General features: G+C 38.6%; 1 protein-coding gene across 11 annotated transcripts in view; it reads right to left on the bottom strand.

The window, feature by feature from the left end:
• The window catches only part of TASP1 (taspase 1), a 218,486-nt gene that overhangs the window by 111,652 nt on the left and 81,813 nt on the right, over positions 1-25,021 (bottom strand). For 10 of the 11 annotated variants that reach the window (XM_084774559.1, XM_084774564.1, XM_084774563.1 and 7 more), the window contains 2 exons: positions 5,803-5,922; positions 1,930-2,008 (listed from right to left, as the gene is read on the bottom strand). In XM_084774559.1, coding sequence (XP_084630685.1) covers positions 1,930-2,008; positions 5,803-5,922 — 199 coding nt within the window. The remainder of the gene's footprint in view (positions 1-1,929; positions 2,009-5,802; positions 5,923-25,021) is intronic. The other variant, XR_014777659.1, reaches the window with a different exon arrangement.

Genomic DNA, 25,021 nt, shown 5'->3' with positions numbered 1-25,021 from the left:
AAAGTTACTTTAACACTGGGATGTTTACAATTCATTATTAATTTGGATATCAACTTTGCCTAATAGCCTAATAACTCACAATCATATTTTCTTTCTCATACAAAGAAAGGAGAACGCAGCCCCACAACTGTTTCCAAGAGGAAGAAAATCCTATAAAGGTAGCTGAAATGAAGCAGGTCAAAGAAGAAAAGAAATTTAAAACTCAAGGCCACCAAGTTTTATGCTTTAATGGGCAATTCCTGTATTATAGATGTTTTGTACAGAAAATGTCCATGATAGTCATGATTTCTGTTTTGAAGAACTGGGCTTAACTGTGCAGAAACATGAAAGATTAAAAAAATAAAAGAGGAGGAAGAAGACAGCAACCAGCAGAAACTGACTGGGCAAAGTGGGTGACCCTGTAACAGTCAGCAGACAGGTGCCAGCTGGAGAATGTGTGGGGAGAGGTCTCAGGCAGAGCATCTCCTGGGTGGCTCCGCCTGGGTCTTCAATGGCATGGCTAAACTGTTGTTGCATCTTGGGAATTATTTAGGTTTTTCTTTTTATCTTATTTACTCTCTTTGCATTCAAAAGGATACCACACTACCTTCCTTTTGGGCTGTTTTAGCATTCTCTATTCCCTACCTACGGTGCGTAAGGAACCAGCCCATTCCAGGTGAAGGGATCTGAGAGGACACTCTGAGGTAAACACACGTGGGTATCAAGTGGGGAAGGATCTGAGAGGACACTCTGAGGTAAACACACGTGGGTATCAAGTGGGGAAGGCGCAGCCCAGCCCTGAACAAACCAAAGTATAAAGTGTCGAAACCTTTTATATAAAATGCTAATTTAAAATAAAAATATGAGAACCCACATCTCATAAAACTAAGGTGGACTAAACACATGGGAGGACGGAAGAACTACACCAGGAACTGTCTTCTTGTGTACACATGTGAGCACACATGGAGAAAACACAAGAAATAGTCTGTACTACCAGAAAGAGCTCCTCAGTGAGTTCAAACAGCTTGTGATAATTTACTAATACACTGTACACTATGGTAAATCACAGAATGATAGTATAGCAGGAAGCATGAGCAATCTATTATATTATACAACAAAAACCAATGTGGTCAGAAACTGAAGAGTCAAAAGAGAGGAAGGAAGACACGTCTGTGTCGCATGGATCTGATAAAAGCCTGAGCCGTTTGGAAAACCAACAGAACTGGAGCTTGAGAGATACGTGGGAAGGAGAGAGCCCACACTGGCCTTGTCCCCCAGGAGCATCACCAGATAAAAAGAAAAGGCTTCAAGTAAACATGGTGCCAGTATTATAAAAACCTGGAAACAGGCTGTTACTCTACCCAATAAATTCCCACACCCCTATTTCCCATCCCTACAGCACACAGAAACACACACACACACAAACACACACACACAAACACACACACACACACACACGCTCACACATAGACACAAATTCCACACTAGACATGCTTATTCTACTTCAGTCATAACTAAGTGATAAACTTTCTTAAAACACATGCAAAAAGTTTTCTGTATTTTGTTAGAAGAACAGTCTGAGGAAACGTTACAGGTACACATTCTGAAGCAAGTCATGCAAGTTTTATGTCAACATCTTACTCAAGAGATTAAATGATAATTTTTGAAATACTTTGCTGCTTTGACATTACTTGTTATATGAATATGACTATCGTGGGTTATTAGATATTAAAATATAATTAAGTTATAGATAATAGCAGGGTTGTCATGATAAAGTTTGCAAAGCCTTTATGATAGAAAATTAAGCAATCTTTAAAACCTCTCCAATATTAATGATATTTTTCATGCATCAGTACTCTCATAAATGTTTGTCCCAAAATACTGGTTTTAAATTATTAAATGACTGACAGTGTTGTAGTCATGAAAAGTGGCCATGAAAGCAGCAAATACCTGAGGTACTCACAGCTGTGGAGTAGGGGCTATGAGCTCCAGTATTTTCAGCCCAGCAGCCACATCCATAAAGAGCAGCCTAGGAAAACAGAAAATAGATGCACATGACATATCATAATATTACATGTAATTATCCGTTTTCAATAAAAGATCAAAGTCATATCCATCTAATAACAGCCTATTAACGATACACAAAATAGACAACAAAACAAAGTATATAAAGTGTCGAAACCTTTTATATAAAATGCTAATTTAAGATAAAAATATGGGAACCCACATCTCATAAAACTAAGGTGGACTAAACACAATGGGAAGACGGAAGAACTACACCAGGAGCTGTCTTCTTGTGTACACATGCGTACATGTGAGCACACATGGAGAAAACATAAGAAATAGCTTGTACTATAATAAGTTGCTTAAAAACTATGCAAATAATAGTTTTAAAGCTCTCAAGGCTGCATCTGCTATTTCTGGATATGCAATGTGTTACTGTTAACCACACTCTCACTCTGCTATGCCAAGGACACCGGAACTCATTCTTTCTACCTAACTGTATTTCTGACTAACCTTTCCCTGTCCCCTTCACTCTGCTCTCCTTAGTAGCTAGTCATATTTAATAAATCAATATGCACATAAATCAAGCCATAGTATGACTCATGACTACATAGACATTATATGTCATTCAAAAATTAATAGGGCTAAGGAGATGGCTCAGTGGATGAAGCACTGGCCATCCAAGCATACGGACCAGAATCTAGATCACAAAGCCTACATAAAAAGCCATGCATGCATGACAGTCACCTGTAATCTGAGAACCGGACAGTCAGAAATAATCCCTGGAGCTAGCTGGTTAGCTGGACCAGCCAGAATCAGAAAGCAGAGATTACAGGGCTCTGACATCAGTTGCCACATTATTATGCCCATTTTATAGACAACAATAGTCCTGAGACAGTGCATGATCTGTCATTTATATAAAATATTTTTACTATATAACATTTAATATAATTTTACTACCTCAAAAAAGCAGGAAGCTTTTAAATATTTTTTAAAGGCTTACTTAAAATGGCTGATTTTACCCAGAGTTGAATAATAGCAGCATAAAGTATATTGTTTTTGTTGCTGCTGCTGTTGTTACTACATTATTTGTTAGTACCTGATCCTAACTGATTTCAGATGGGGAAGAATGGAGACAGCTTTAGGTCATGGCATAAAGGAACTTTCTTAAAGAGAAGAAAAAGTGGGTGAGCATTACTGTGCATCCTTCTTGGGAGATTTCATTTGACAGTCTATCAGTTGCTTCTCAAAAAAGATAGTTAGGAGAAAGATTTTGGTTTTTAATAAAAAACAGGACCAGAATGGCCACTGTAAAATGTTTAGAGTGCTTTTGAAGGGAATTATGCTGTTTCCAGAGGTTCTCCTCCATCAGTAGATATTTGTACTATTCCACAAAGAGCTATGTATCAGTTAGAAGGGCTCATAGGGTAACATGTTCCTAAGTACGGCAGTGAGGTCTCATAACAGAGACTGACAGTGGCTTCATAAACACTCCTCCTGGGTAGCGTACTGGAGTGACTAAGGTCTAAGGACATTAAAACTAAATAGATAGATAGATAAATAGATAAATGGCAGAATGCCACAGAAAGCTGACATTTTATCTGAGCACTCTGTTCTGCCAATGTATAAGCAATAACACCTATTGCTATTATTCCTGGGAAGTGTGATGTGCAATTTAAACACTATTTCAATCTTCTAGAACATGGTAAGGTATGCGCTGTAACCTTCCATCTTCCAGAACTTAGAAACCAGCAAAGACTAGGGATTCTTTTCTCATATCCCAGCTATAAACTGTGATGATTACACACTAAAGCAAGCTAATTCTATTTCAAATTAAATTTTATAATCTGCTTTCTATTGAATATCTACAGCAAGTATGCTAATTTTAAAAATACTGCATTTGTGCATTTACAATACATTGAACTGTGCCTCAGGGCTGCACTGTCACTTAGCCTTTGACAGGCCGTGCTTCCGTGCTTCAGTCTTGCCTCCCATTCGGTGCTTCGTATCTAACCCTGACCCATGATGTCTCCTTTACCCAACAACTTAATACAAGTTAGCAGTTGTGTTTTCCTGTAAGCACCGTTGATTCCTCCATTCCATGTCTTCTTATGGCATTTTAGCTCTCACAGTTCTGTTTTTAAACAAGCCAAGTGGAGCAAGTTAATGTATAAATTTCCCAAAGTCCCATGGATGGTGGCAGAATGGCTTAAAAACTTCTGGATAGTTCTGCTGCTGTTATTATTATTTACCCAAACAAAACAAAAAACTGAGAAAGGAAGGAATTATGAAGTATTGGAGGCAACTGTGCTGGCCTTCCCTATGCTCTCTACCAGGGCATCCATACAGCTCCAGCATGTGGGAAAACAAGATGGAACAAATGCTTTCATAAAGTGCTGCATATGTGGCAAGTAATCACTCCCCATCAATTTTCTCCATGATACACAAAGCAGTTATTATTACCATCCACTTCCCAGCAGTTTCAGACTATAAAAAAACCTGTGTACATCAAGGGCTGACTGGGGAATACCGCGGGGAGCCTTACAAAGGTACCTACCACAAATCAGTCTGCTCTAAGAATCTCTAACAGCCATCACCAAAACAACAGTGACACCGACCGTTCTCCAGTGTGAGAGGTACACACCTGATGAGCTTCGTACAGTGACACTGATCGTTCTCCAGTGTGAGAGGTACACACCTGATGAGCTTCGTTTCAAATAGAATCCTCACAACCACTTTAAAAGACTACATAGAGTATCCCAGTTCACAAATATTTGCTGAGGTCATAAGAAATGTTCAAAATCAGGATGTAATACCTACTGCCCTTTGATATCAAATTCATCGTTAAGTTCCCTTCTCATCAGAGAAGGCTGAAGGTTGAAAACGCATATTGAAAAGAGCTGTGCATGAGAACTAAGCATCAGCCAGCTCTGCATAAACTGGAGCCTCTTCCCCACTAGACTCCTGTCCGGGCTGCGAGGGCGACTAGGGATCCTAGCTACTCCGTAAGTGCTGAAGTCAGAGGAGAGACATAGCATGCCAAAATGTCACTGTGCCTTAAATGAAGAGAATAAAAACATGACTCTAAAGCCATGCTCACACTTAAAAGGCAATGGGCGCCAGCTCCTAGAGAGTGATATTTACTACTTAGGATGGAAATCAATACACACTTATTGAATGTCTACTACAAAGCAAGAGAGAGCAACCCAGGCTGCTGAGAGCAGGGGCGGTGGGGTTACTGGGTATAAACCTCAGCAAGAGCTCTATCACCATGAGATGACTCTTTAAAGAAATAATACTAAGAACGAATTTTGTTCTTCATCTATTAAAAAAAAATGTTAGGGCTGGAGAGATGGCTCAGAGGATAAGAGCACTGGTTACTCTTCCAAAGGTCCTGAGTTCAATTCCCAACAATCACACGGAGGCTCACAACCATCTACAGTTGAGATCTGGTGCCCTCTTCTGTTGTATATGTGTTTAAGCAGGCAGAACATTGCATACATAATAAATAAATCTTAAAAAAAAATAAGTAAATGTTAAAGAACAAGGATTTTCATTTTTCCTAAGGAGTTAAATAGTTGTGCTTACATAGAATGTGATTTTTTTTCCAAGAGTTTAAGAAACTCACAACTCGGGAGGTAGAGGCAGGCGGATTGCTACGAGTTTGAGGCCAGCCTGGTCTACAAAGCAAGGCCAGGACAGCCAAGGCTACACGGAGAAACCCTGTTGCAAAACAAACAAAAAAAAAACAAAAACAAAAAAGCAACAACAACAACAACAACAAAAAAGACTTAAAAAAGAAACCCCACAAACCCTTACCTGCCCAACTCTCCCCGGATGTTTCAAGGCCAAGCCTCCACTGGAGACAGCAGCAGCAACATTCCCTTCATGATCGACCACCACAGCACCCACTGTGTCCAGAGTGCCAGAGTCATTTTCCTGTGGAATAAAGGAATATGAGTGTTCACTAGGGAGGGTATGAGACACCTAGAGACGGCTGCACAGCATGGTGTTCACCAGGGAGCGTGTCAGACACCTAGACATCACTGCCCAGCATGGTGTTCACCAGAGAGCGTGTCAGACACCTAGACATCACTGCACAGCTGAGGGAGGCTTTCAAATATTAAAAGTAGAATGCAAACAAAAGCTTTCTTTAAAATAAATTGGAAGGTTAGGGATAGAGTGAGTCACAAAAGTCTTATTCTAAATATGGTAACAGGAAAGAGTTACATGTTTCTATTTCTAATTCAAAGTCCTAACATCCCTCTAGTGTAATGAAACAATGGCCGACACTACTGACTTTGGCAGAAAAGGTCCAAGATTTCTAACCTCATACTTGAAGGAAGAAAAAACAATGGAACCATGTATCTCATCCCGGAATACTACAGTTCTTCTCATGGGCAGGAACAGACCTTTCAAGGACAATTTTAGGCTCAACCACCAACTCCCTGAGTAGGGCATCTAGTCCCTGTGTACCACCTGACTTGACAACTACTTATGGTCTGCATTCCCTATGTGCACAGGACGTGAGAGGTGACGGGACAGTCTGTGCCACCCCACTGTCTGAGGACGCCTTTCTCCTTTTCTTAAGAGCTGGCTTCATTTGATGCCAGAGGCGCCACTAACTCAAGATTTAACAGCAACGGCTTTGCTCCTTGGCACCGTTCATCATCTTTGCTGGGTAAAATCAAAGTATATTATAGGCTGTGACCATATAGTGGAGGAGGATGTCTCCTTCTGTCACAGACCCAGGGGAGGGGAACAGGGTGAAAGAGGGAGGGAGGGAGGAACAGGAGGATACAAGTTAGAGGATAACAATTGAGATGTAATCTGAATAAATCAATTAAATAAAAAAAAGAATCAAAGTATAGAAATGCATCAAAGTACTCTTGAAAAACAAGGTCTAATAGCATTCCATGGGGTTGTGATCAGGCCCAAACCAAAAAGGGAGGTTTTCACGTGAACCTGTTGAGTATTCCTATAAATTATTCCTAAATTTTTAATCTTTGTAACCTCAGTTACAAAAGTGTCCAAATTGCAAGTCTTGTGTCTCGTATAGCAGGCTTCTAAAGCTTCCATACACAAACCAATCACAGGGGAATCTGTTCAAGAGAAGATTGCTGTGGAGTTACCTAGGAAGTAGCCACGTGTGGGGGCAGGGAAGCACTGGTGGGCGGGGACAGTCAGTTTGAAGCAAGGGGGGGGGGGATGTCGAGGAATGTCCAAATCCTGAAAATCTTCATCCTGAGATCAGCAGCAGTAGGGCCGCTCCTCCCCGCCCTGGGCCTGCATGCCCCAGAACATGTATCCCTGTGCCCCCACCTTTTCCCACCTGAGGAGGTCACACAGCCTGACAGCCAGCTTAAACATCTATCCCCTTATAGGAACCTGGCGTTCCTCCTTATACAAATGAGGCATCCCAGCAACCTGACCCAACCAGTAATGTACGCTCACCACCAGCACCCCAATTAAACAAGGTGTCTCCCAAGAAATCTGTTTCTCGTGGGCTCACCGCTGCCTGAGGTCTCCATCGGCCAGGAACGGTGGTTCGCTATGTCTGACAATCTTACAGTCAACACTGACTCTGGCCCCACACAGATCCTCCTTTGAAAACCAAGGCCTGATACTATTCTATGTGGCCACATCAACAGCTGGACCAAAATATACAGGCACAAGATTGACAAATTTAATCCACTGGGGACTAACATGCTACAATAAGGTGTGTATCCTGTCCTGTTTAACCAGCAAGCTCCACATTACCACCTACATGCTACCACAGTATACTAGTGCACTCAAGTACTGATCTGACATCAGTGCTTTTAGTTATTTTTCTGAAATAGCCATCTCTTACATAAATAAACAGACTTGTTTCCTCAACAGTACCGTGATTTAAGAAAGCCAATCCCTTTTATTCTGAAGTTACCTTGGCAATAGTATTTATTTGAGTGATACACAGCAGCACTTTGTGCCACTGGTGTACAGATCTGGAAATCTATACTTAGGTCATTGGTTCCCAGACCAGGTACAGCATAAGGTAAGGCTGTGTCAGACTGATAAAAGCAACTGATGAGTAACCAGATTACAGCTTTCCTAGTTCACTCTCTAACATTTGAAAGCCATCTCCTTTCTTTTTCTTAAAAGTGACAAAAATAATATATATTTAAGGTTTACAACATAATATTTTAATACAAATGTGATGTAACATGTATGAGAGACTCCATCTAATTAACATATGTATTACATCCATACTTTCCATGTATGTGTTTGTAAGTGCACATGCACATGCACATGTGCACACTTAAAATCTCTTAATCCCCATCCTAATTTTCTCATCATATTAGGCAATGTTCTATTACAGAGCAAATCTATTATTTAAGGGTAACCATTAGCTGTTTGTGTGTTTTGCTGTTTTCGTTTTAAATGAACTGCAATGTTCATCCAGCCTACGCACTGCACACAAGACACTTTTACAGAGGGAAGTATGACATAAATACAATAACCCATGGCATTATCTGCACTAACTGTCCTGGCATTCCAACTGGGATTCTGTAAACTAAGAGAATTTCTGCCTAACCAAAAGAATACAGGAAAATATAAAAGCCAATGTCGGTATAGCTGGGTTACACAGACGGATTTATTGTAATGTGGTTTTAAAAATGAAATGCAGAAAAAGAGGATTCTGTTCTAAATTAAGTTCTATGTTCCTAAGAGTCTACAACACCTGCAAAAATCAGAACTACTTCATAAATACTTCAAAACCATTCCACAGACTCCATATACTGCAAGGCAAAGTTTAAGATAATGAAGTAATATTTAAAGACTTTTATGAAGTGTAGATAAATTGAGTGAAAGACAAATATTGGTATTTTTTGGCATAATAATCTCACAGAGCTCATTTGTATGGGAATGAAATCTTGGGTTAAAAAACACAACCGCTATTACTATACAGAGCTACCATTACATTCTTACACCCCATAAATACTTGAAAATGCATGTACCACACAGATACACATGCACCTATTGTCCCTGACTGAAGGGGGCTATTCATGTTACTTTTCTGATAAAACTGTAACTAGCAAACAACTATGTAAACTACAGGAATTTTTCCAGAATAAACACATGTATATTAATTTGTCAGTGAGTACACCAGTATTATAGAAAAGATTGAAATCAACACTCTGACAGTAATTTTATATTTCTCTGCTCCAAGATGGAGACAGCTTTTATACAGTTATCACAAAAGTTAATGGAAGTGACATGCATAGACTACTTTAAAGGTAATAAATCTCTTGAGGGGGCGTTAAAAAAATTTCTCACCAGAACATTACACCTCTAGCCAGATTCTCTAAGTCTGAAGCACTCTAAAGACGTGTCTCATTAGCACCAGTCTTTCATTTTACAGAATTACTTAAATATCAATCAGCTACATGTAAGACTAAGTCTTAAGTATATGAATGTATCTACAAGTTGGCGTGCCATGCAATTATCCTAATATTAAAGCCCAAGCGACAGTCAGTCAAGCAAGGCACCAGTCAGAATACATTAAACCCTTCCAATAAATGATCATTAAATCTGAGAGCATCATCAGAGCTAGTAAAGCTGTTCCTGTGGAAAGGAAAGTCTGTGCCTAGAAGACAAGACAGCAATGCTACCATAGGCTTTTGTAAAAATTGATTTACTTATGTGTATGAGCATTTTGCCTGCACGCATGTATGTGAACCACATGTGCCTGATTCCCACAGAAGTCAAAAGGCACTGGATATACTGGAATTGGAGCTATAAATGTTTATGAGCCACCTTGAGAATACTGGAAACCAAACCTATGAACTCTGAAAGAGCAAAAAATGCCCTTAACTGCTGAGCCGTCATCACCACTAGCTCTACCTTCTCTGAGTATCTAGGAAAGAATCCAAAGATGGCTCTGACCACAGGAGAGCCAAAACGCATTCAGTGTTTGTCTCCAACAAACCAGCAACAGTGACCACTGTGGAGTAGAGTGCTGTGGGTTAAGTTCAGATGAACAAAGTCTAAATTATCTACCTTCACATATGGAGATTGGGAAAAACTAAGGAGAAGTCTGGACATAGGGATACCCAGTGATCTTCCCCTTTTCTCTGCAGAAGCCATCCTCTGAGCTGGTCTAGTTCAGTGGAACAGCACAAAACCAACATGGTCAAGGCATTAGGTTTGATTCCAACATGAAAGGAGAGGGAAAGAGAAGAAAAGAAACACCATCTTCTGCTACCATAACGATAAACAAAGATTCTTCTAAATTGTAGGCAAGCTCTCTAGTGCTAAGTAACCCCTTCTTCCCTTTAACATATCTCTGCAGTACCATGTAAATTCATATAAATACTTAGGACCCAAATCAGAGCTGTATAGTATATAAAAACTTTATTTCCTAAGTTATTCAACAAAAGTTAGAAATGTTCAACTGAAATACACTAGGTTACATGTGCTTTTAATAAGATTTCATATTATGTGGATTACAATGTTAATTATAAATTCATATCACAAGGAAGCTCCACAAGAGTATCTTGACAACTACATACTCTCCAAGATGCAAAGGACAATGTTTTCTAAAAGGTAGTCCCTCTGTGCGATTCTATGGGGATGTGGTCGCCCATGCTCTAGTGGATGGCGCTACACACATGCATGTAAGGGCAGCACAAACTGGACTCTGGACTCAGTGGGTTACACAGTCGCTCATGGAGGGAGGAAGGGAGGGAGGGAGGGGGAGCAAGGGAGGGAAAGAGAGAGAGAGAGAAACTAGGCTGGGGAGATAGATCTAGAAGGAGTTATGGTCAAGATTGGGGGGAAGGGGGCAGGGGATAGATACAAATGTTTCATTATGTATGAAATCATTTAAAATAAATAATATATTTTTAAAAGTAAAAGGTAACTCCATTTTAAATTTTATATATGTGTTTATATGTTTTAGGAAGCTTAGATATAGCAGCTTTCCTTGTACCATTTTGAAAGGTTTCTAGTGCTGGTTAGCACTCTGTGAATTCCTTCCTCTCCTCTGCCCTTCCATAACCCATCCATTTAACCCTTTCATGCTCCATTATTACTGGAATCCTTTATACCACCGCATTCTATCTGTCCCCTCTTGAAAGCCCGTGCCCCCCATTGCCCCTTACTAACCTTCCCAACCTGCATGGGAATTCCAAATGGAACATGCATATCTGAAGAGTAAAGCTACCACCCACAAATGAGAAAAACATGCAACATCTGTCTTTCTGGGTCTGGGTTATCTCACTGAGAATAATTGTTTCCATGTCCATCCATTTACCTGGGAATTTCATATTTCATTTTTCTTAACAGCTCAATAATACTCCATTGTGTAAGTGTATGGTATTTTCACTATCCATTCATGAGTTAATGGCCACCTGTATTGTCTCTATTTCCTGGCAATTGTGAACAGAACAGTAATGAACATGAATGAGTAGACACGGCAAAAAAAATTCTCCCTACTACACACTACAGGCTAACAAATAAAAAGCCTAAAGCTGGGAATTGAGTTAGCACTTTTGAAACTGTTGAAATTCTTTTGAAACTGGCCCACAGACCATCAAACATTATAGGATGCCATTGCCAGTGCTATTGGTTATCTTCAGACCCTATTGCTGAAGACATTCAACATTCAACCAGGAGAAAACAGCCTGGTACTGATCTGGAAATTCTCACTACTAGCTAGCTTTCCTAGTGCTGAAAGGCGCTTGTCACACTATCAGAGAAGAAAGGTAAGCATCTATCTTACCCAGCTGTGAATCCTGTAAGCTACAATAGTAACTGGCCTGGCAAGATAAGCCAGCTGGTAGAACAGTGGTGTGAATACTGTAGAGGAATCAACCACCTCCTGATTGAATTTAATGTCTGCTCCATAAATTGAAACCTATACCTGGTACCATTATCACAGCTAACAGGATGATTAGACAGATCATAGGCCCCAGAGAAGAACCTGTCACTATTATTCTGTTAAATGAACACAGTATTAATTAGCTGATTACTTATCTTTATATCCATAGATTAATACATCTCTCATGCCTTATCAGAAGCTTGTTTGCAGCAGGTAGCGATCAATACAGAGACCCATGATTGGACAAGATGTAGAAAATAAAAAACTGAAACCCTCACAACTAAATGAGACATATATACCAATTCTCTAACCAACGCTTAGGGACCACTTCATTAAAAGGGGCTAAAAACACTGTAAAATCTAGAGGCAGTGGATGACTACAAGGAAACGGTATTTTCTGACCCTAACAGGGCAGTTACACATATGGACCCGAACAAGCTCAAAGCCAGGAAGAACGCCATAAGAGCAAAGGTGATCATGAGGTCCCACTCCTCACTGAGGAGCTGTTGGTAACTGATAGTGCTGGGAGAAAGCTGGTTTTCTTTGGAGTGTGGCCCCTAATAAGTGAACCACATTCCAGTGGATAGCCACATAACCAAGACTATATAGGCAGCATGAGTTGACATTGATGGTTCAAAACAAAACAAACAAATAACCCACAAAATTGGGCAAGAAGGAAAGAGGAGAGTCTATCTGGAAGAAGTAGGGAAAGGGGTGGATATGATAAAAATATACGAAATTTTCAAAGAATTAAAAATAAAATGTCTAAAAGTTTAAAAGTAGAAAAGGCAATGGTCTTAAACCTTGGTGTTACATAAGTCTTTCAAGCCATGGCATGTGGTGGCACACACCTTTAATCCTATCACTCAGGAGGCAGAGGCACATAGATCTCTGTGAGTTCAAGGCCAGTCTGGCCAACAAACCGTGTTCCAAACCCTATCTCAAAATAAAAACAAAAACAAAAACAAAAACAAAAACAAAAAATCTTTCAAATAAATTCTGTGAGTTTTTTTCCCTATGTAAAATAAAGCAACTTAAGAGGCAGGGTGGGTATCAAAGGACATGCTGAGGAGTGGCTTCTCCCTGACAGCCTGTGGAGTTCAAATTAAACTCAAGTAGTCAGACCTGCACACACGCTCATCTATCTGCAGAGCTTTTTCTTTCACTATAAGTTATTTAATGCAACTTTAAGTCACTTTTATTCTTACTCATATGCTATTTAACAATATTTAATATATATGGATAAAAAGCCATTGGTAAGCATTAGACCGAAGACACCATCAGTTGAAACAATATATATGAGATAATTTTGACAAGCTCTTGGAGATAATAAAAATTAGATCATGAATTACTTATCATACCAAAACACTTAGAAAGCTCATCTCAAGGGCATCAAATATTGGTGCCGTGCTGAATGCAGTAACTCCTATAATCGCAATAGGCTGAGCACTATGAACCCTGACTGGCTATAGACTCTGTCTTACAAAAACAAAGAACTTAGTTTAAACATTTAATAATAAACACATCACATTTGACTTCTTACTTGTATAGCATAGATGCTAATCACACTTCTAATTCTAAATGAAATTCCAAAATCCTATATGAGCTATAAGCCTAGCATAACTCAGCAGCTAAACTCCTAAGCATGTATCACAGGGAAATCAAGTATCACAGTATCACAGAAGACTTGCCAAAGATATTCAGACTCTGATTCCAAGAACCAAAAAACTGGAAATAACTCAAATGTCTATCAACAGAGGAATATGTAGACAAATTATGATGTCATCACCAGCAGAGGACTGCTCAGCAATTAAAGGGAGCTAATGCGTTTCAGACCTAGAGTAAGAGACGCCCGGTGTAATATGGCGATGCTGCTTCCATTGGCACGAAGTTCTGGACCAGATGAAAAGATGTGGAAAGCAATTAGAAGTGCCTTAGGTCAAAGGGCACTACCTGAGAAGCATGAGAAAATGTTGTCACGTAATGGAAATATTCCTTATGGGCTACATAATTACACACATATGCCAAAATTCATTGAATTGTACATTTTACATGTACCATCTCAAAAATGAATCAGATTTTTCAACTTTTTCATGTCCATGTGTCTAAGGCACAATATACATTTGTAAGCAAAAAAGGAAAGATACCATAGAAAAGTTTTAAAATATAGGAGATTCAGATAAAACAATGTCTAATCTATGCCTAACTCAGAACAAAGGGTATATAACATATATATAACATATATAATAAAGGGAAAATATTTAAGGAGAAAATGAATCAGATGTCCCAGAACTGGTGGTGGCATGAAGAATCCAGACTCTAGTACCTTGTTAAAGGGGCCAGGGAGGAGGGGGCCACTTACACTGAAATGACAAATTCCCAAAAGCCCAATTTACCAGAACATAGTGGCTGACATGGTAGCTTCCCCAAAATAAGATGCAAATCTATATGGATAACCAATAAAATTATATTTTAACGACAAATTTAACTAAATCTCTTTGTGACTATGTAAACAGGAGACCTTCCTTTAAAGAAACCCTGAGGCATCATTTTCTGAAAAAAATACAGTTTGTCTTGATCGCTCATGCCTACATCTTTTTCCATTTCTTGGTTCTACTTCATTTTTTCCTATAATGTAATATCATTATCTAAAATATTACTTTTGATTTATTTAAAATGAGTATTTTTCAAATTAAACTATTTTAATTTTTATTTATCTATTTTTATGTGTATATGTGTGGTGCCTGTATGTCTGCCTGCAGAGACCAGAAGAAAATGTCAGGTCGCCCAGGACTTAAGTTACAAGATGGTTGCAAGCCGCCATGTATATGCTGGGAATCAAATCCAGGACATCTGGAAGAGCAGCCAATGTTCTTAAAGCTGCTGAGCCATCTCTCCAGCCCCTAAATTGTCTCTTTCTACCACAAGATTGTGAGCCTTGTGAGGACAGGAACTTTTATATATTTCATTAACATCTATCAATATTCAAAAGAGCAGTTGATAACTCTCAGGTACTTCCCGAATGAATAAAGGAAGGAATGGTATTCTTCAAGAGTTGAGCATACAGCCCAATGGTAGAGGATATGCCTAGCAAGAATGGAGCCTTAGGTCTGAATTCCCAGTATAGCACCGACTAGGGAAAACAAAAAACAAAAGAAAAATCCAAGAAGGGTCATCATGAACATAACAAGAAGGAAGTAAATCAAATGGCAAATCTACATGTGCAATAAAAGCATTGTTGTCTTTTTTTTTTTTAAATCACACAAAGAAACTCTGCCTCAGAAAAACCAAAAAAGAAAAAAAGGAGTTCAACCACATTTTTTTTAATCTGTCTTTTTTTTTTTAGTTCTGTTTTTGTTTGCAGTGATGATTTCTGAACCAAGGGCCTCCCACATGCCACGCATGTGTTCCACCATTGTGCTCTGTCCTCAGCCCTGGCTATATTAGTTATAAGTGATATAGTTATAACTATAGACAAGTTAAAAATAAAAGAACAGGTAGGAAGTTTAGATGTATTAATTAAGCAAATATCAACCTAAACAATAAAGGTATTTTATTTAATGTCATACTTTCCATACAAAAAGCATTAATAGAAATAAAGAGAATATGATAAATGGTCAAGATTCTGCTTCACTGAGAAGATAAAATAACTCTAAATTCATATGCACTTAAATAAAGTAAAAATCACAAAGGAAAAAAATTCAACAAACCATAATGAGCTATTTCAACACATTTCTTCCAATCATAAATAGAAAAGTAAGAAAATAAAATCAGTAAGAAAACAGCTGTGAACATTAAAGCTGGATGTGACAGGTGTTCATAAGCCACACTCAGCAATAACACAGAAAACACTGTCTTAAAAGCACATATGAATGGTTACAAGTTATCATACATTAAACTATAAATCGCAACAAATTTCAAGAAATGACATCAAAAAGAATACACACTAACTATAAAACACAGGAACCAATAAAATTTGAAAATTAAAAATAAAATACTTCTGAAGAATTTACAGATCAAATAAAACTAAATGGAAACAAAGCACAATGATAATAATAGAATACTTTTAAAAGTATGCCATACAAGAAAAATAGCACGTGAAACGAAACTTACATAAGATGTTGATTTAGGAAAACTAATACTAAATGTCCAATTAAAGAAGTTAGAAAAAAAAAGTCAGAAAGAGAACAGGTTCAACACAATATCTAGAAAAAAAGAAATCAAAGATAAAAAGAAAATCAATGAAGAAATTTAAACTATATAGAGATCAAAACAAGCACAGTTGGTTCTGAGTGGGGAAACTGTTAAGTAAACTGAATGAATTCAATCTGAGAAGCAGCCATTTTCTCTAACACTGAAATCTCAACAAAGGCCCATTCCCTGTCAGTTTCTCCAACACCAGGCTGGATTTTCTCTCCAATAACAGATACACTGGTCAGCACCCAATCCCCATCTTAAAATCCTGCAGCCTCAAACAAAATACTCCAGAAAAGGTTTTCCAAATCATTTCCCAGAAACTTCTCTGCCTTTAAACTCCCCAAACTCGCTGCACGTCTCACTGCAAGAGCACTATACATTAGTTTGTTCTGTGCTGCTTCAGAGGTTACTGTGCCCCTGGTGTACCTATATGATGCAAGAGATAACAAATACTATGAAGTGGATCCTTTTAACAGAACCTCACTCCTACTTTATATACTCTCTGAAAGAGAACCTTGTTCGATGTGCATGCCAGACGCTGGGTCAGCATGCCTGAAGCTGTTTCCCTGCTGCTGATTTAGTTGCAGTGAGATCATCCCTGAATGCAAGGCTTTTGCACATCACCTACCAGAGGTCCTTCCCAAAGCACCTGCTGCGAGTCTGAGGCTGCCTCCAGACCCAGTGCACATACATTTCTCACAACACGAGAGTGGTCCTTATTTTCAGGAACTTGCCCTTTAGCCTATTGCTCAGAATAAAGATCTACAGATTTACTCATCGAGTACTACACCTCTCTGTCTTGATTTTGACCATACATTCTAACATTCAATGTTTTACTTGCAGTCTGTACTGCTCTCTCACCCTCTAAGGTCGTTTTACACTGGATCATACTCTTATTTTTTACTCAGTTTTCCCTAACTCCAAAATTTCTTATTTCCTAAAAGCTCTAAAAAGTGATCCTCATCCCAAAGCTTTGTTTCAACTGTGTCTTCTCCTCTGGAGAGCTGGTTATCCTTAACTATAATCGAATCAACATCTGAAAACTAAGCCCCAAAGAAAAGGCATTTCAGAGAGGCATGCGCATCACAACACTTCCTGACAGCAGCCGTACAGCATGCTAATAGGATATGAATTCAGTACCTGGGGAGATTAAAGACACATAAATAAGCAGCTAAAACTTGTTAATTAAATAGACGGCAACAAAGTCTTTGTAAGAGCAGCAACGTTCTTCAATTTAGTTGTCCAATTTAGCTCTTTCAAGAAACACCTGGCCAGAGCCTGGAACATAGGCCTTTCTTTCATTTTGGGCATACCCTCACTTTCTCTGGATAAAATTACACTTTTAAATGCCAGAACCCCACTGGCCTTTGAAATGAGTCTTAAAGCAGTGGGGAATAACAGATAAAGGACTAAAAAGTAACACAGACAATCTGGATCTTACTATAACACTTAGGATGGGCCACTTAACCTGGATTTAAGTGTGACTCTCTTCACACTTAAGAATAATAATATTGACTTAATAGAACACTTTTAGGTTGCTTTACATCCATGAGATTTTATTTTTTTTTTAATTAATTTATTCATATTACATCTTGATTGTTAGCCCTTCCCCTGTTTCCTCCCATTCCTCCCACCCTCCCACTTCCCCCCTTCTCCCCTCCCCTATGTCTGTGATTGAGGGAGACTTCTTCCCCCTATGTATGCTCTAAGATTATTGAGTCTCTTCTTGGTAACTTGCTATCCTTCTTCTGAGTGCCACCAGGCCTCCCCATCCAGGGGACATGGTCAGAAAAGGGGCACCAGAGTTCACGTGAGAATCAGATCTCACTCTCCACTCAACAGTGGAGAATATCGTGTTCGTCGGCTAGGTCTTGGTAGGGGTTCGAAGTTTACTGCCTATTTCTCCTTGGCTGGTGCCTTAGTTTGAGGAGGACCCCAGGACCCAGATCTGCCTGTCATAAAGTTCTTCTTGTAGGTTTCCATGACCCTGTGGGTCCTGTTATTTCCCCATTCTTCCATGCTACTCTCGCCTAAAGTCTCAATAGGATGTCCTCTCCTCTGACCCACTTTCTTGGTAAGTAAGGTTTTTCATGGGACGTATCCCTTGGACTAGTGTTTTGATATAAGTGAGTATATACCGTTTGTCTCTTTTTGCTTCTGGGTGAACTGACTCATTATGATAATTTCTAGGTCAATCCATTTGTCCACAAATTTCGGGAATTCCTCGTTTTTAATAGCTGAGTAATACTCCATAGTGTAAATGTACCATAGTTTCTTAGTCCATTCTTCTACTGAGGGACACTTAGGCTGTTTCCATGTTCTGGCTATTGTGTATAAAGCAGCTATGAACATGGTTGAGCATATGTCTCTGTTGTGTGTTCGAGCATTTTCTGGGTATATTCCAAGGAGTGGGATAGCTGGGTCTTGAGGAAGCCCTATTCCCATTTTTCTGAGAAAACGCCAGATAGCTTTCCAAAGTGGTTGTACTAGTTTGCATTCCCACCAGCAGTGAAGGAGTGTTCCTCTCTCTCCACATCCTCGCCAACATGTGGTGTCATTTGAGTTTTTGATCTTAGCCATTCTGATGGGTGTAAGATGGAATCTCAGTGTCGTTTTGATTTGCATTTCTCTGATGCCTAACGAGGATGAGCATTTCTTTAAGTGTTTCTCAGCCATTTGATATTCCTCTGTTGAGAATTCTCTGTTTAGTTCTAAGCCCCATTTTGCAATTGGGTTGTTTGGTTTTGTGGTGTTTAATTTCTTGAGTTCTTTATATATTTTGGATATTAAACCTTTGTCAGATGAAGGGTTGGTGAAGATCTTTTCCCAGTCAGTCGGCTGTCGCTTTGTTCTCTTGACAGTGTCTGCTGCCTTACAGAAGCTTCTCAGCCTCATAAGGTCCCATTTATTAATTGTTGACATTAAGGCCTGGGCTGTGGGTGTACTGTTCAGGAAGTTGTTTCCTGCGCCTATGTGTCCCAGGCTCTTCCCCACTTTTTCCTCTAACTGAGTTAATGTCTCTGGTTTTAAGTTGAGGTCTTTAATCCACTTGGACTTGAGTTTTGTGCATGGTGACAAATAAGGGTCTAATTGCATTTTTCTACATGTAGACATCCAGTTAGACCAGCACCATTTGTTGAAGATGCTATCATTTTTCCATTGAATAGATTTGGCTTCTTTGTCAAAAATCAAGTGAGCAAATGTGTGTGGGTTCATCTCCGGGTCTTCAATTCGATTCCATTGATCCACCAGCCTATTACTTTGCCAGTACCATGCTGTTTTAATTACTGTTGCTCTGTAGTACAGCTTGAGATCAGGTATGGAGATTCCTCCGGAGGATCTTTTATTGTATAGGATTGTTTTTGCTATTCTGGGTTTTTTATTTCTCCATATGAATTTGAGAATTAATCTTTCAATATCTTCAAAATATTTTGTAGGTATTTTGATAGGGATTGCATTGAATTTGTAAATTGCTTTTGGTAAGATGGCCATTTTTACTATGTTAATTCTCCCGATCCATGAACAAGGTAAATCCCTCCATCTTCTGATGTCATTTTCAATCTCTTTCTTCAAAGGTTTGAAGTTTTTTTCAAATAAGTCCTTCACTTGCTTGGTTAAAGTTATTCCTAGATATTTTATATTGTTTGTGGCTATCGTGAAGGGAGTAGTTTTCCTAATTTCTTCCTCTGCCTGTTTGTCATTTGTATACAGAAAGGCTACTGACTTTTTCGAGTTTATTTTGTATCCTGCCAATTTGCTGAAGGTGTTTATCAGCTGCAGGAGTTCTCTGGTGGAATTTTGGGGATCGCTTATGTACACTATCATATCATCTGCAAATAGGGATAATTTGACTTCTTCCTTTCCCATTTGGATCCCCATGATCTCCTTTTGATGTCTTATTGCTCTGGCTAGAACTTCAAGAACTATATTGAAGAGATATTACATCCATGAGATTTTAAAATCAGACCACTATCTGTTTGGCTAGTTAACTAAGAGTATATGCACAAAAACAAAAATTATTCAAACTCACAAAAACTTAACAACTAAAGGCAAGTGTATTAAAAAGCAAAAAGGTAGCAGAATGTTTGTATGCTTTTTCCTTTTCCTCTCCAATAGATTAAGATCTTATTAGAAAACAGAGATAAGTCAAAAGAACTAAAGAAATGGGCAAAGGGCAATGTATATTCTAGGACTTAAATATATACCCCCAAATGTCTGTTGTTCAGAGGCTTACAGCACTAAAAAGCCTACATCTAATGCAAATAGTTCTAGAATGAGCCCCACTTACACATCCAAACCTTCTCCTCATTGGTCCTAAGTACAGTTAGAACAAATCAAAGTAGAAAGGCACTGAAAGTGAGGAAAACACCTTTGATGGGGACTTAATTTCTCTAGGTCCTTTAAATTTTGCTGAATTCTGCAGACAGTTTAATTTGGTCAACTAACATTCCCTACTCGAGATAAACTGTAACCAGCAGAGTTTTGGTGTTACATTAAAATGAAGCAACACTGCCAATCAGCCCTACACACATGTGGTTCAACAAAGCACATCCGTCTGTAGGCTGCCCACCCTAATCCCTTTCTTTCCATAAACTTGCCAAGAAGAAGTCAGCCGGCGAGCTCACTGACACTTCTCTATCCAGCCCTGTAGCTCTCACTGGTGTTGGCACTGTCTCGGCACATATCAAATGATATGATTCTCATTTACTGCTTAATACCCCAGAGCCAACTATGTAAAAGCACTAAACGTTTTCTTCACTAATTAAAACCTGTTTCTAAATCTTCACAAAAATTTAGCCATTGTTTGCTAACTATAATACTGAGTACCAAAGTAAGAGGTACTGAATAAAAAACCATGAGGCCATGCACTCAAGGCCTGTGCACTTCTCAGTGAACCTCTGGATAAAAGCCTCTTTTAGAAAGACTAACAGAAAACAAGTACAGCAGAACTGCCTACTGCCTGTGTCTAAAAGACCTAATGACCCAAAACATATTTTGTGAACCTTAACACTTCTTCAGAGAAAAGGTAACAGTGCTTACAAAACTAAAATGCTATTACTATACCCCAGGGAAAAGAACACTCACAAACTTTTAATTTGTAATGATGCTCAGACAATTATAAACTTGCCTATGTTTACAAGGTAATTCACATTTCATTCTATAAAGCTCTGTTCACACTTTCAAAATGAACATATGCCAGGAAATGAATTCTTGGTGTGTTGAGGTTCCATTCTTTCCCAGGATGTAGAGGCCATGGCCTGGAAGTACATTTGTAAAACTGGCATTTTTCACCCTGTGCAACAGCAAAGGTACTAAGCTCAAATTTCTCTAGATGAGCACGCCCCCTTGTGGACACTTCCATACTCACCTTTTCATACGTCTCAGTATTTCCTGTTACTCATTTCCTTTAACCTGCTTATGTATTTTTAGTATCACTCCATAGCTACAAGACCGAGAAAGTAACAATATTATTTAATAATTCAATTAACCTAACTTACACTTTTGATTGTTAAATCCTATATACAAGATTATGATTTAAGCATAGATTTTGAAGTAGATATTTTAAAGTGTGTATTTTTTAACCATCAATCAAATACTGTTGGATTAACCAAATCAAACCTTTTGTGAGACTACAGGACTAATAAAATAGCATAGTTTTTCCTTTGAAATTAATATCAGAATTAGTTTTTGATTATTAGTGCTAACTTAACTAAATAATACTTTCTGTAGACTATTAAAATGATAATTAAATGTTCATTCCTTCATCAGCTAACATAAATAATCATACATAGCTATCTCAAAGTGACAGACATAAAATGTAAATAATCCAATTTGAAAAGTACTTCCTGCTAGATTCTCTACTAAGTATAAGGAGAAAAAAGGTATTCTGATCTCAATGGAATTGGAGCTAGTCCTTAAAGTAGGAATAGAGTTGAAATGTTAAGAAGTGGAAAATTAGCTAGTGCTTTGTTACCAAGTATTATTCCATAAACACAGAGACATGAACAAAAGCAGAGTTGAGACTAGCATTTTTAAAAAACTAAATAAAAAATAGAGGGTTCTAAGCCCTCTTGACTTCTAATGTTTCTGTTGAGAGATGTTCTGCTATCCTCAAAGCACATCCTTACACATAATTTGGAACTTAACTCTGGCTCCCTTAGTAAAGGAATCTTCACTTTCTGCTCTGGTCTGTCTGCTGTCTCATAACCAAAGAAGTGCAGCAAAAACCATGGAGAATGCTGCTTGCTGACTTAGGGTTGTGCCCACAGTGGGACCTCCTACGCTAAATTAGCAATCAATATAATCTCCCACAGCCATGCCAACGGGCCAATCTGACATGGACAAATTCTCAGATGAGAGTCTTTCTCAGATAATTCTAGATTAGGTCAAACTGACAGTTCAAGCTAGCCAGGACAGTTGGTGTGGTTGTGAATGTTGGTTCCATCACGAGGCAGTTCACTTGATAGCAGTGCCTACAGTTCCTTTCAAACATTTTTTTCCCTTGTAGTTGAGAGATATTCTGCCAGCCAGGTTTCAAATATAGTCCTGTGACTCTTGCTTTGGGTTCCCTAAGAGTACAATTCGCGTAGAATCTGGGGTTACCAACCAAACAATTCAGCACGGTTGGGGAAATTGGGGTTATTATTTTTAATGCCATATTTAATCTCTTCCAGTTGAGTTATGAGAAGACTTTCATGATGTCTTTTTTTGTTGTTGTGTGAATTTTTACTCTTTAATTTGCCAGTGTTCTGAGGCTGTATGTACTAAATAAGCAGGTTCACACCACCTCTTCTGGCCTGTGGGCTTCCTGGGCCACTGCATGACACACTCATTAGCAGGTCCTGAGACATCTCCACTGCTTTACAGCTATTTCAGCTCTGACAACAGAACTGTTCCACTTTGGGTTTAGTTTAAAATATTCTCCATAGAATAAAATAACAGCAAATAAGTTATTGACAAATAGATAACAGGTTGCTGGGTGGTGGTGGCACACACCTGTAATCCCAGCACTCGGGAGGCAGAGGCAGGCGGATCACTGCGAGTTTGAGGCCAGCCTGGTCTACAAAGCGAGTCCAGGACAGCCAAGGCTACACAGAGAAACCGTGTCTCAAAAAACAAAACAAAAAGCAAAAAACAAAAACAAAACAAAAAACAAAAAAACAGGCACTGGAGAGATGGCTCAGAGGTTAAGAGAACTAGCTGCTCTTCCAGAGGTCCTGAGTTCCATTCCCAGAAACCACATGGTGGCTCACAACCATCTGTAATGAGATTTGGTGCTCTCTTTTGGTATGTAGGCATACATGTAGTTAGAATACTGCATACATAGTAAATAAATAAACCTAATTAAAATAGATAATAAAGAAATGTGTATTAAAATAATACATAAAATAGTGTGTTTATACAAATGTGTTCTAATATCACATGGTAAATGTGTACAATGCAAATTCTCCAATTATATCTGTAATAACCTATTTAGATGAGAAAATCTGAAATATGAATAAAAAAAGTCACTAACATGGAAGAAAAGTTAATCAAGGAAATTTTGATTTTTGAAGAAAAGAAACTAATATAAATGCTAGAAATTAACTCATGAATGAAAAAAATTAAAGTACAATGGAAAATATGGCCAATAGACTATCAAACAAATAAAAACATTAGGAATAGACAACACAATCAAGGGAATAAAAATCAGTAAGGAAAAAATAACTTAGCATCACCCACTATATGGAATGCTCTGGAATACCATCAAGAAGCCAACATAAAAATTCATGAGGTAGAAAACTGAGATACAAAAGTAAAGGCACAGGGAATATATCCAGTGAAACTGTAGCATAGAATTCCCCAAATATGGAGAAATAAAAGGACATTCAAATGTAAGAGGCATTTAGAATTCCCAAAAAGATGTGACTTAGCCAAGCGTGGTGGCGCATGCCTTCAATCCCAGCAGTTGGGAGGCAGAGGCAGGCGGATCACGGTGAGTTCAAGGCCAGCTTGGTCTACAAAGCGAGTCCAGGACAACCAAGGCTACAAAGAGAAACCCTGTCTCAAAAAAATAAATAATTAATTAAAAATAAAAATAAATTTTAAAAAGATGTGACTAGACAAAATGCTTAAACATATTCAGTCAAGAAGACAAAAATAAAAAACAAATATCAAAAAATATTAGAAAACATGGTCAGTGGCATAGCTCAGTAGGCTTAAGGTGTTACTGTCAAATCAGGCCACTTGAGTTGAAGCTACATGGTAGAAGACTGACTTCTTCAAGTTATCTTCTGACCTCCACACATGCACCATGGCACTTGTATTCACACAACAGGTGGGGGATGAATAAATAAATAAATGAAATAAAAAGTTTTTAACTGACTTTTTTTAAGATGTAAGAAAAAAAATCATCAACATGTCAAGATTAACAACAGATGTCTCATCTTCAGTCATAAAAGCCAGAAAAGCATGTAACGATATACTTCAAGTCCTGGAAGTAAGTAACTGCTACGTGACATTAGTATACCCAACAAAACTTCTTTCTCTTTAATCACCAATGAAAGAAGAGCATTTTACGACAAGTACACACTAAGGCAGTTTTAGAAACCAAGCCAACACTGCAGAAGATTCTTGAAGAAATACTACAACAGGAGGTCAGCCTTAATCAGGAAAATGCAAGAAAGAATAACCTCATAAAAGGAACAGAACAAAAATGAGAGCTGGGGGCTGGAGAGGTTGCTCAGTGATTAAGAGCACGAACTGATCTTCCAAAGGACCTGGGTTCAAATCCCAGCAGCTATGTGGAAGTTCACAACTGTCTGTAACTAACTTCAAGGCGACGCAGACAAGAGGGCTCCTGTGGCTGCATAGTCAGCAGGACTAGCCTCCTTACAAGCTCAAAGATAATGACAGACTTCGCAAAAAACAGGACGGATGGCAGCACTTGAGTGACAACAACTAATCTCTGGACTCCATATATGTGCAATTGTGTACACA

The sequence above is a fragment of the Acomys minous genome (genome assembly GCF_964271855.1).
Source record: "Acomys minous genome assembly, chromosome: 3".
Taxonomy (NCBI): Eukaryota; Metazoa; Chordata; class Mammalia; order Rodentia; family Muridae; genus Acomys; species Acomys minous.
This window is presented reverse-complemented; position numbering and strand designations above follow the sequence as displayed.